Source organism: Apus apus, chromosome 3, assembly GCF_020740795.1.
Source record: "Apus apus isolate bApuApu2 chromosome 3, bApuApu2.pri.cur, whole genome shotgun sequence".
In the NCBI taxonomy this organism is placed as follows: Eukaryota; Metazoa; Chordata; class Aves; order Apodiformes; family Apodidae; genus Apus; species Apus apus.
Genome location: NC_067284.1, coordinates 112,889,017 through 112,902,857, shown reverse-complemented (window position 1 = coordinate 112,902,857; position 13,841 = coordinate 112,889,017). Strand labels below are relative to the sequence as shown.

Below are 13,841 nucleotides of genomic sequence, written 5' to 3'. Positions count from 1 at the left end.
ATTGTTTTTACTTTCAATTATGATCTATTTATATATATATTTTTCCTTTCTTACAAACAGGCCTTTATAAGGTAGAAATTACATACAAATACCTGCATCTTAAAAAGATTTAAAATGCTATCATAATATATTTGGCATGGTGACCTATCAGAAACTAAGCAGAGGTTTTGGGTTTATATTTGGTATTATGAAAGAACCTGTCTGTAGGCAGCATCTGTTCAAGAACCATGAACACATGAATTATTAGGAAACCTACAAATCAAAGTCCCAGTATCAGGCACTGAAAAGAAAAAAGCAACACTTGTAAGATTATATGAACATTTTTAAAGCATATATAGACGATGCCAGTTTTAAAAAGCATAACTGAGAGCTAAGAAACTCCTCTCCTTTTTGCAATTTTGCTTACATCTAAAGATTGATGTGGGCATTTACAGTCACAAGTGTTCACAGAATCGTATCACAGAACCCTCCACCAGGTTTGAAACAATTGCTTTTTTTAAAACTAAGGAGAAGAACAAAGAACTTGAAACCGAGGGATCACTTTTTTATTGAATTCACTGAGTAAAAATAAGTTTCAAACCTTTTTGCACAGTGGATTGACTGCTAGGAGCAGAATTACAGCAATGCAATGCTCAATGGATGGTGTGTGTCTCTGTGCAGCATAGCTTGCAAGAGATCTTTGAATAGAAGGATATCACAGAGAAGTAAAAATGAAGGGTGTAGCTTTGTTCAGTGCACAAATCACTATGTGACATGTCTCCAGAAAATTAGGATCTGTGATTGATAGCTGCTGTTGGAAAACTTGCTTTAGTCTTTCTGAGTTTCAAAATCTACCTGATCTAAATATAACTAGGCATATTATTCCTATACAGTTTCTGTCATTTAAAACCCTTTATTACTTTACAGGCAGCATAATTTAAATGTTAAGTGTGCTATTATACTTGCACACTCTAAATCAGTGGTCTCCAAAGTGGGGTGCACACAGTGGGATGCAGGAAGAAAATACCAGCAATTCAGTAACATATGGATGCAATTTGTATTAATTAAAAAAAAAACCAAACCACGTATATTTGGGTGCATGTTGAAAAAAATTGTACTGATAGAAATTATTTATTGATAGGAGTGCTTGATCAAAAAAGCTTGCAGACCACTGTTCTAAATGAACCAGTATGAATTGATCTTTCATATTAGCTTCACCCCCTTATTTTTATTTGCTGGATTCTGATCAGAAAAATCTCAGGTGTCAGAGATTGAAATGTTGTCTTTGTCAATTTATGCCCTCATCCTTCTTATCAAGACATATTGAGGATGCAGGACCTGCAAGAGGCTATTTCAAATGAAGAATTATGAAATGCCCATCAGAAGCACCTACCTGTATGCTATGGTTAACATTGTACCAGAAATTCTAAACCTTGGGATTTCTTCTCTATTGGGAGCAAGCGTTAGTGTTCGGTAGTTTGACACTGGAACATGATGTCTGGAATGAATTTCACCAAAGAAATACAAGTTTCATGTTTCAGTTTCAAACTTGAGATTAAATAAAAAAGCTTTAAAAGCTGGGGTGCGAAGGTCAGTGAGGGAAAGTTATGCTAAACATCTAAAACAACTTCTTCAAAACTTTCTCGTTGCTTCACATTGCTGAACCTTTTGGTCCTAAGGAATCCTACTGCTTCACTGCAACATCACTGCAGCTGGACCAAGTCCAGAGCTCTTTTGACACTTTCAGGACAAGATTCACTATTGGCTCCCCTCAACTTACAATTCTGCACACCAGCAATACTCCCTTAGAGCTGACTACCATGTCTTGCTGGCAATTTGCATGTCAAAAGACTTTTAACAGCTAAACAAGCAACCTCTACCCTGCAAACACCCCATACCCCAGGCTCAGAAAGATTTGCTTGCTCCCTGAAAATCTGCTGATTTGGTACAACTATTTTTAAATTCAGAGATACTTAAGTCTCTTCTCAAGTACTCCATCTCTGAATTGGACATTTCATTTTTAAAATGCACTGTTCTAATCTACTCTCCTCAACACAAACACATTCTAAACCTTCTCTGTAACTTCTCTTATATCAGCGAACTCTCTTATTCTCTTAACAGCACTTATTTGACTGGCCAATCTACTTCCCCTAAAAAATACTCTTTTCCTGAGTAACTTCTCATACAACTCTTCTGTGGAAATATAATTGAGACATTTAAAAACCATGTGATATTGTTTCTAATAGGCACAAGTTCTAGTAGTGAAATCAGGGAAGGGGGAGGGAAGGAGGCTTACAAATATTTGTATGCACAAGTCACAGAATTGTACCTTCTATCATTTCCATTCCACTAGGAGGCTTACAATGTCCGGCATGGCTCACAACCCAAACAGGATATTGCTGATTTAGCCCACAATATAAGGCCTGTATAAAGGTCCTGTAATAACCTGCCAGTCCAGGGTTACCTGCCAAGAAACAAAACATACAAGCACAGTCAATATTCACCTTCCGACAGCAAGCAATCTGCTTCAAAGCAAACTAAACAGCATTATACAACAATTTGTTAATTTATTTTCTCTAGTATGTGTCCAATTTTTATTTTCCCAACTTCAGGGGTTACCCTATTGAAGTGGTTTAATTCCATTGATTAAGTGGTACCCATGAGAAGCATTTTACAGAATATGACTTTGAAACTGCAGAACCTAAAATGGAATCCCAACACAAGAGAATATCTCCTTTTTCATCAGAGGTCAGCCAGCTTACTTATCTATCGCATCAAGTTACAAGGTATGTGAAAACTGGCCAAAGAAACCCCCAGATCTTATAAAAACATCACAAAGACTACAGTGTATATCACTTGAGATGTCTGCTCTGCAGAGTAACTCAGTGCTACCACTTCAAAACAGGCATGTGGAATCCTGATAATACTAAAGTCTGTACTGATCCTAAAAGAGAGGATGATTTTATTTTAAACTCATTGGACTAAATTATTTTTTTTCTGCTTGCAACTTCATATTCTCTCTGTCCTATTCCACTCCTCTCGAGAAGCTCCTTCCTTTTCAACTCCTTGTGCTCTCGTACCACACATGAATCTATCCTCCCTCCTGCATCTCATCAGCTTTAGAGAGAACTTCTCCAAAGGGGCTGGTTTCTGAAAAACTCTGGCTTGCCTGGCAAGTGCAGACCTCCTTGCTTTAAATTCCTTGTTTACAAGCCAGAATACTGATAGTCAGGTACCACTGCTGACCTGCAAACTGAAACACTGTCCTGAAGATAAAAATAAGTATCTGTTAGGGATGTCAGGATTTCCAAACAAAACTCTTCTCTTTATTCCTCCTTTATTTCTTTTATTTTGTGTATCAGTCGTGACAGTGTCAAGAGACTTAACCTGGAGAGTAAATTCATAAGAAGACAAAGCAGATTTTGCTTCCTGATTCCCACAGGATACATAAAAATGCTATATAGACATAAAAAATTCTCTTCATTTATTAATTTCCCAGGGTAGCTCCACTGCTTTCTTATTATCATTTAAACACCAGGAAAGCCCACCATCATGGTTAGGATTGCACAATGACATGTCCTTCATTCACATAGTAGGCAATTCTTAGTTTGGATATCAACAGCAAAAAGTGGCAGGAACAGTATAGTGTAAAAAGGTCTTCACGTTTTAAGACAAAGACATCCCAAAATAACACAGATACATTATTAGTAAAAGGGTATGAGAGGGAAAAAAACCCACCTCATTAAAATTGTGTAAACTCCTTTATATCAGTCTGATTGTAATAACAGGCTGAGATGTCAGATGTAGTGACAGAGAAGAAGAATCAGAGCTGTAATCAGATCAGTACTTGAAGAAATAGTGCATGGAAATAAAAACAAGGTTCTTCCCACTTCTTCCCTTTCTATAGTGGGCATTTTGTCTTTTACTTCAACCCTTTTGCTCTTCAGGTAACACACAGTGAGCTCATTTGTCTCCCAAGAGACATCTCCTCAGTCCTGGGCTCCCAGAATACAGCCAGCTCACCACAGAGCAGCACTGCACCAGGCACCCAAAGCCACCTCAGCACAGACACCTTCTTAACAGCTGATGCTTATGTGATTCTATGCAAAAAGTGTCTCTGATGGTTTTTAAACCTAATAGAACTATTTATATTAAACCAACATCACTTTTACTGGAGCACACATTTTTGGAAAAAAAGAAAAAAAACAACCAAAACCTAAAACAAACGACCAAAACTAATTACATGTTTCTAAGCATCTCTTTGTAAGATTGAGAATTTTACAGAGTTGTTCTATATATAAATTCCAGAATGCATGATGAAATCTTTGCAAACTGATTTCCAGAAAAACAATTTAAAATTCACAGGGGTCACACATCCATACACATGCACGACATTTTCATATATGAAAAATATATAATGTAGAGGGCCCCAGAGACAATAAAATAACATCTACACTTCCTCTGTCAAGCTCCTTGGATTGATGTTACCTAGAGGAAACTTGTCTTTCAGCAAGGTTTAAGATGAAAGCAGCAGTAACTCAAAATAAATGGTGTCTTTTGTAGTACAAATGATCATGATATTGGCAGTCCACTTACTCCTGGAATAAAATGCAATTAGGCATTTTGAGATTAAGGAATCACAAAATTAATCTCAAAAGCAGCCTTTTTTCTTTACATTTTTCTCTCCTTTAATAATGTAAAAAAGGAGAAATGGCAACAACCATCTTAGAGATTTTGGTGCTGTTTCCCATCACCAGGCAAGTGAACCCAACAAGTAAATATTCTCAGCTTTCAATCACCTGCTGAAGAGCAGTGAAGCAAGAACTGCTTATGAACAGCGAAACTTCACAACAAATATCACACAAAGCCCAAGGCACTCTAGTGCTTTCTGGAGGGAGGGGGGACTTTTATCCTTTAATAAACATGATGTGTATTTCAGGCAGGTAAAAGAGATTTTCCATAAATGCAAAAGAACCCCCCTTTCTCCACTCTCCATAAGCATCCGCTCGTGGCAAAAGACACTGTGAGGTGTGAGCTGTTAGAACTGATACAGGTACTTTAAAGTGCCTTGAAGGGGTATGAATGAGAACTGTTGGCACAAATGGAATGGTAAATCAAGAAATTTTAACAGCAAAGATTTCTACAGACACACAACCATGTGTAAAGCAGCTATAAATTTGTTCTTTACTGAACTTTCAAGTTCAGCGGAGTTATCCCAGATTTGCAGTGACTTAGGTAAATGCAGTTTAATGGTCTCTGCTCTTCAAAGCCTACATCTACAATATTTACAAGTGGAGAATGCTGATTTCCTAATATAGCTTAAACTTGCATCTCTGCAACTTCAGTCATTTTGCATGTTTTTACTCTAGCTGCTATCTGTCTAAATGCTTTAAGGGGAGCTAACAAAACCCTGAATAGGTAAAAGATGTTTTTCACAGTACCAGCTAATGGAAATAACTGAGATTTAATATGCACAACAGTCTGTGATGAAAAATATTTCGGAATCACCTGCTGCAGTTAAAATATAGTTAAATTACATTGTTTTATTTTACAGAAAAAGAACTACCAGGTTCATCACAAAGGTACTCAGGCAATTCAGTGCTCATTTCTGCATATTAAGGATTACCCAGTACATCAACAGACCAAACTGCCTATGTTCTTTCACTCAGCAACTAAGTGCAAAATAAAAAGGAAACCATAATGAAATGCAGTGTTAACCTCCAAGATTTTAAGATTACTCCAGTTATTCAAATATCACATCAGTCTGCAGATACCTCAGGGCACCTGAATCATTCATGCATGCCAGAAAATCTCAAGTTGCAGTCATCTGAACCAAGAGCACATCTTAAGCAGTTACTCTCAACTGTGCTGAATTTTCAACAGTGCTCATCTTGTTTCAGAAGCCCTTTAATCAACAGCTGTAAATGGTGACCGGCACAGAAACAAGACACAAAACTACAACACACTTCACATTAGTTTCATTTGCAAAAGATTTCTAAGCATTTCATGGGAAAAGCATGTTCAAGGAACAATTTGCACAGTGCAACAGAATACAGTGGGGCCACTTGATTTGGTGCACTCCTAAGATTCAGTAACTAAGGGACTCCTGTCACCTTTCCCGCTCCTCTCCGCAACACGTGGCATTTCATCCCACTGTGCTGCATTAAGCCCAAAGGCTATTTTTAATGGGAAGACGGGAATCCACGTCTTTCCTTTCCGACCTGTTCCACCCACAGCTAAAGCAAAACAGTAGAGAATGACTGAAGGTGCAGAGGTGTGACTTGGAGCTACATGAGGAGATAAACAGCCTCCCACATATATATACTGCAGATACAGTTTCTCAAGAATAAAAAATAATACTCTTTAATCACCCACATAGTTAAAAAACCCATGAAGCTTACTTATAAACATGCATCTGCCTGCCTTTCACTTTCAAACACTTTCTTGTTGATGCTTTTTCCATCAAATTCTAATTTTTACTCCCAGCCACTTCCTGCTTATGAAGGCAGCCAGCAGTGGAGAGAGAATAATTTGTACAAACCAGCTATCTGCCCCAGGACACCACTGATAAAGAATAACTTTAATCCTTATTAAACATGATTTCCTACACAAAGGTTTCATAAAGTCAAACTTGGCCTGTCTTGAAAAGAAAACACATATTTGAGTTGTTATGTTTCCATAAAAGAATTTACCCAGATTCAGGAAGTTTAAAGTCAGATACAATATGCCATCAATGCAATTCAATCAAACTGCTGAATTCTGAATGCAAAACAAACATATCATGCTCATTTTAGAAGTCACAGATCATTGCTACTTCCCACAAGTAATGACAGCATTTTGAATTCTTCTGCAACAGAAAATATTAATGTAAAATAGAAACTAGAATTAAGAGAGAACTAGCACTAGACAACTCAGTGTAAAAACAATTCCCAGACTTACTGAAGAATGTAAAATCTAAACCACAATGCAAAATGTTTCACTTTAGAAACAAAGATATACACCGAAATGTACAGGAAAAGTCTACTATCCAGAAAGGGTTAGGAAGAAAATATACACAGCTCACTCAAACGAAACTGAGACTGAAACATAAAATTAAAGTAATTCCTAGCAGTTCTGGAAGGGGTTTCTAAATTGGAGAGGATTTATTTAAGCAGTCTATAGTAAGTGCCAAGAGTGGTCAGGAGTGAGAGAGAAGAAATGTAGTGTAGTTAAATCATCCCAAACAGCAATGAGGTTTCTTGCACCTTGTTCTGAAACAAGTTTTTGGGTTCTTGCACTGTCCTGTGAGACATTCTCCCTCCAGTCATGTCTCCAGGAGTCTGGCCATCTGTGGGAGCAGTAGCTGGCACTCAACTGTGGTGCTTCATGCACTTCTCTAGCAGTTGCTTTCTGTCTGCGCTGGGACCTCAGCAGGACCGTAAAGAATAAAAGCAGCTACACGAACAGAAGAAGGGAAATGCACAGCCAACAGTGGGCTTACAGAGAACTTTGAGGAACTGGAAAATATGCCAGCAATTACTTTGAGTTTAATTTTAGAAAAAGCCCCCAGTTTCAGAATTAAGTATGTATGCCGCTGTATTTACATAATAAACTCTTGCAACAAAACCAAATGCACAGGTTTTTTTGGTTTGTTGTTTTGGTTTTGGTTCCTTTTTTTTGTTTGTTGTGTTGTTTTTTTTTTTAATGAGCAGCCATAAATGAAATCTGAAATCCAGGGGCACACAGCAGGACCACACAAAAATCATTTTTGTGGCAATGATTCACAGAGCTGCCAAAGCTCCCAGCCCCAGCTTGAAGGGCCTAAACGACAAGTTCCTCACTTAAGGAAAATTAATCTGCCTTTGGCATCTGACCAGTCACCATGGAAGAAGATGCAACTCCCCTATGTTAATGAATGGAAAGCAGCCCACGCAGATGTCAGAAGGATTGAAATGGAGCGTGTAAAAAACACAATGATGTTCTCACACTTGGGAGAAAACTGCAGAAACTGACACCGCGGCAGATGATCAGGCCTTAAAAGGAAACACCCAGGTTTCTCTAACATGCAGGGTCAAGGGATTTCAAATAAAACACGTCATATAACATGAACGATTATCACAGAGTCACGTCAATTAAGCTTTCACCTGTTTGCATATCTAGAGGACTGACATTCTTCAAGCTGTCTTCCATTGATAGTCTGTACACCAGGAGAGCAGCATCAGCCCAAGAGAAAACAATTACAAGGATGTTATGCAGAAACACATGTGAAACCTCTGTTTGATCCTCTCTAACTCTGGAGTCATGAATTTGGCTGGAAAGCACCTTAATATAGTTGCTTGCGTTGTGAAAATAGGGATTCTCATAAGGACCCAGCCGGGGCCCGTAACACAGCTTATTAGAGAGGTTTTTCAAGAACATTTCATGTTTTCCCCTATATATGTATACACACACAGAGTTTTTAGACTGATACAGCTATAAAACTTACACACATTCTTTATATGCATTTTGCAGAGCAAATAAGCTGTTCTCTAACACCTTTTATGACAAACGTGGGTTAATTTAGCTCTACAGAGATCCCATGGACAGCCTGACAAACAGCCTGAACTAATCTAACACAGCTGATTTTGCCCAAGTGACAGTTGTGCCTGAAGCCTGAGAATAAAAATTGCCACCTAGAAATTGTGACAGGACAGCACATGCCTCTCTTTTCATACAAATGATTAACAGTCTCTCTCCAGACACATTAGGATACAAAAGTTTGAAATCCTGATTTTGTCCACTGTAAAACCACTGGACTTTGTGATTAAGTGATATTGCAAGAGTAAGGAAGTCCGCAGATGTATTTCAATAGTTACCTCTAACACCTCAACCAGGTAAGGCAGGTATATACATACCAAAAAAAAGGTTTTATTTTATATGATTTATTTTTTTAATATGCCTGTAAGCTAATGGCTCTTGTAAGGGAGTTAAGATTGAGACATGAAACTGAAAAAATTGAGTTAATAATGGAATAACTAATTCTTCACTACACTGTTCTAAAGGTAGAAACCAGGTAGAAAGGTAGGAACCAGGATTTTCTGGTGCTTACACATACATTACTCTTGTTCCACTTTCTCCACAGCAAATGAAAATTAACACATGTAATTGGGTCTCCTGGTACACACTTACACATACAGAGTCTCTTAAGCATCTGCTTATGCAGAGGAAGACAGATTTAACTACTTTTAACAGCCCAGATGTGGTTGGTTTCTCTGATCCAATCTGTCCTATAACCAATGCTGGCAGAGAAACTGCAGTGAGCTCTGTGCTGTGTCTGGAGCTCCCACTGGGAATTTTTCAGTCAGCTTCAGTGAGTGAAGCAGAATTGGACCAGAAGAAAACAAACCTTCTTCTCAAAGAATGGAGAACAAAGGAAGCGTGCAGAAGAGGAACGTGAGACTTGGTGTCAAACGGGTTCACAAGAAAGCCTATGAAACACAGCTGAATAACTGCCCTGATGAGACAACATCAGCAGGAAAAAGACAAGAAAAATAAGCAACTCAAAACCAAGATAACCACAAATTATTTGTTTTGTGCAGATAAACAGCTCTGCAGATTTGATCACTTTTGAATAATATACAAGGAAGCAAACAATAAATCCAAAAGGCACCAGAAATTACATTTGCAAATCTGTATCAGATTTCTCTATGCTGTTGCATTGGTCAGTTATGAAAAAAAAAAGCATGGGTTTGGGGGCTTTTGGGGTTATCAGATTTTTGGGTTTGTTTTTGTTTTGGTTTTGTTATCAGTCTTCAGAAACAGAAGACAAAAGAACAAACTGTTCTGGATATGGATAAGCCAAGATGTAGCAAACCACAACTTTAGGAAAAAATTATTTGCATTGATATCACTGTATTTCTAATTGAGAAAAAAGGCTTTATAGTTAGGGTATTAGACCTGGTCTTGAGTAGACAGACATCAGGACAGTAGGTCAGACATCAGGAAGAAATTCTTCACCATGAGGGTAGGAAGGCACTGGAACAGGTTGCCCAGGGAGGTCGTGGCTGCCCCATCCCTGGAGGTGTTGAAGGCCAGGTTGGATGGGGCTTGTGCAGCCTGGTGTGGTGGGAGGTGTCCCTGCTCATAGCAGGGAGGTTGGATCCTGATGGTCTTTAAGGTCCCTTCCAACCTTCACCACTTTATGATTCTCCATGCTCCATGAAAACTTCAACCCAAACGCTCCATTCAGGTAAACACTTTCCTCGTTCATAAACTCAAGTCACTTCATAAGCACAAATGTTTAGCCATTTAAGGTCTCTTGTGAAGACCTTCTGCCTCTTAAGAGAAGGCTGTCATAACAGATAGAAAAGATTTAACAGGTGGAAGGCAGTATGTAGGTATGCACTACTAAGTATTTATTTATTCTTATGGGATCTTTTAAATCCATCAAGAATAATGATGGATTGTCTTCAAAAACTAAAACCAGGACAATGATCAAAATCATCCATCATGCCTGTAACAGGAAAAGAAGAGCAAGAACTATGACTTACTGAATTTTTGGCTCTGTTGCTTTCCATAGATATTGAACACAACAGGTCAAATTCATTTCTTGTACAGTTTTAGTGATCCATAGGAGTTACTATGAGGTCTGAAATGAAGCCATGTGTTAACTAGAATCTGAAAGGAGGTATTTATGTTTTTATTATTTTCAGAGATAACTAGGTCAAAATATTTTATATCAAAAAGAATTCACATCAGCTCAGGGACTTCTGGCAGCAGCTGCTAGAAAGGAAGAACTTTATATACTAGTGCTGTTGCTTTAACGATTTTTATTCCATCATCTGTACACAATGTACATGGAAACATAGGATTTCATAGAATCAAATTGTTTTAGTTGGAAAGCACCTTTAAGATCATCAAGTCCAAACATTATCCCAGCACTGCCAAGGCCACCACTAAACCATATCCCTCAGCAGCACATCTACACATCTTTTAAATACCTCCAGGGATGGTGACTCCACCACTTCCCTGGGCAGCCTGTCCCAGTGCCTGACAACCCTTTCACAGAATCACAGCATGGTGGGGGTTGGAAGGGACCTCTGGAGATCATCCAGTCCAGCCCCCTGCTAGAGCAGGATCCCCTTGAGCAGATTACAGAGGAACACATCAAGATGGGTTTGGAATGTCTCCAAGGACGGAGGCTCCACAACTGCCCTGGGCAGCCTGTTCAGTGGTCTGTTACCCTCAGAGCAAAGAAGGATTTTCTCATATTCAGGTTAAATCTCTTGTGCTTCAGTCTGCGATGACTGCCCCTTGTTCTGTCACAGGACACCACCTTCCTTCACAGGTAGGTCCATCAGTAAGTAATTTCTTCTTCCCTTCCACCTCAGAATCATCTAAAGATAAAAAGATCCTTTAAAAATGGTCAAATAAAGCAAAATAACTTAGACCACAACTTCTTCATTATTCTGGCCAACTCAAGCCTCTGCATGCTGCAGGAGATGGATCATTTCCTCTCCTGATTACACTGCACACAGCCAGGCAGGAAGGATCCGTGCTGGAAACGGCGCCTCATTAGCAGGGAGAGGACACCAAGAGAAGACCATGGATTGAGAAATTTCAGTTAAGTCACTTCAGTAAGTCACATCTGCCACCCAGATTTAGTGGAGGGAAAGAAGTGTCAAGCACAGTTGGATGTTCAACCATCCTGTCATTACTCTGCCTCCTCAAACTAAACAAGCTCAAATGTGCCAAGCCCTCATCAAAGGTACTTCTGGAGCACTGGGAAATTCAACACAAGTGGCATTTTTCAAGCCTAGATCTGACATACAGACTTCTCTTTGCATGAGGAAGTTTTTATTTTTAATGAAAGGTTTTGTTTGTTGTTTTTGTTTTTCTTTTCTAAACACAATGGAAGTTGGTGTGCTGACCCAATAAGCAAAGCACAACTGTCAGCATATTTTAAAATAACTGTCATCAAAAAGTAGTCCATAAGCAGAAAAAATAATAGACAACAGTGTCCTAAGGATAGAATTTTATAATATATAATATGGAATAAAACACACTTATAACCTTTCCTTCAGAGTGTGCTCTACCAGCATACATGTCTTCTAGTCAAACTGGTTTTTGGGTATTATTTTGAGTCCTCTGTCTCTCAGAAAAAAATGACTGATGTATTCAAAGCTTTAGAGAGGTTAAAAGTAGAAATCAAATAGGTACAAAGAAGCTGGTGTTGCCCCTCAAGGATAATATTCTGAGGAAGTAAAAGTATTTAGCCCAGTGAAATAAAGGAGAGAGCCCTCAAAGATCTGGGTTGAGTCAGCACATCCCATTGACATCAATCACTTGAATGAGACAGTTGTCATTATTCCCATTTTATAAATCAGTCCAAACAATCTACACATGAAAATTAAAGCATTACTGACCACTAAGAACTCCACCAGTTAAACAGCACGTTATATGCACTGGCATCTGAGAAGACACATGGTCAGCTGAAAAAAAGGCTGATCTCATAATTAAGCCATGAATATTCATGCTAGAGGTAAAGAAGTGGCTAGAAAAGTTAGAAGCAGCAGTTTTAGAAGTATCAGAAAAATAGGTTGGGTTTGGGTTTTTTATGTGCTTTTGCTCCTGTTCAACTGAAAATATAAAAAACTTGGTCATGAATATGTAGTCCATGCAAGCATGGGAATCTAAAGTGTTTTGCTCCATTTACATCTCCCTGAAATTGAAAGCTGTGCTCTTACTTCCTTACCTGCTGATAAGACCATGTGTCAGCACAGGGAAAGGGGAAAACATCTTACTCTGTGTAAACCCTTGTACCTGGATTGCTGCACTACACAAACTTCAAAGTCTACAGTGTAGTCTGTTCTCATGGATGGCTTTTGCATCATACATACTGGCTGAAGAGTAAGAAAGCTCCTTTCCCACTGTCCAATTTTTTATTTTGGAAAAAAACAACCTGAATTAGAAGCAAGGTAAAATACAAATTCTCCATGTCAAAATCTGAGAACTTCATGTGGAGTTGCAGAACAAACAAAAGCAGAAACCACATCGGAGAAGCATTCCCAGCCAATCACCACCTGGTGGGACTGGTGTGATACCAATTCCTTCCAGAGAAGTCTCAAGACTAATAATGTGAATCCACATATATATGCTGTATATTGTAGCTTGACACTGCAACTAAAGAGAAAGTTCTGCAGCTAGTCCAGCTGAAGGAACTCCCACCTTCTGTCCTGTCATTCCCACCCTCCCACCATGGCTTCTCAGCCCCTGAATGACACTGGTATAACTCTGTGGGGCCATGCTGTGAACCCAAACGGGGAGCTGTTCCAGCTCTAAAAAGACCCCATAAATAAATGTACGTATTTATTTAATACACAGCATGGTCTCTCAAACTATTGTTCTAGCATAACCAAGGGGCGGAGTGGCACAGTGTGGTGGGAACAGGAACACCTTATGCCAGTATTGTTGACAAACATTTTGGATTGTGAAATAACGGCCCTAGGAAGTCTTCTAAGTGCTCTAAGCACTAAGCTCTTAGGCTTCCAGTGCCTGGTGGGTCTTAATATACCCTCTACAAAACTTCTATTTAGACTAAGCAATGCCTGCTTTCTACCTTACTTGATGACTCTAAAAGCTACCTGAAGGCAAAAGCAAGATCAACATCCCAGTACAATTAGATTATGTTATCTATCCTGGTGGAAGAATTTCACACAATCAGTAAGAGTGGAGCTGCCCATGGACTTGGTCAATGATTTTTGCTGATTATAACTGAATGCCAGCATAGAAACTCAGGTGATAGATTATATCAATTTCGCACATGTGAATGAAGGTGTGTTTGGTGGTTTGGCACATAATTTGTGAGGATGACTGGGCACCTGTTGAAGAGCAACCCACTAGAA

The 13,841-nt window shown here is 38.8% G+C and overlaps 1 protein-coding gene across 4 annotated transcripts in view; it reads right to left on the bottom strand.

The window, feature by feature from the left end:
* LDAH (lipid droplet associated hydrolase) overlaps nucleotides 1-13,841 on the bottom strand; it is a 103,405-nt gene that overhangs the window by 74,944 nt on the left and 14,620 nt on the right. For 3 of the 4 annotated variants that reach the window (XM_051614492.1, XM_051614494.1, XM_051614493.1), the window contains exon 3: nucleotides 2,309-2,443. The exons of the other annotated variant lie outside the window; for it this stretch is intronic. In XM_051614492.1, the coding sequence (XP_051470452.1) occupies nucleotides 2,309-2,443 (135 nt within the window). The remainder of the gene's footprint in view (nucleotides 1-2,308; nucleotides 2,444-13,841) is intronic. 4 annotated transcript variants of the gene reach the window in all.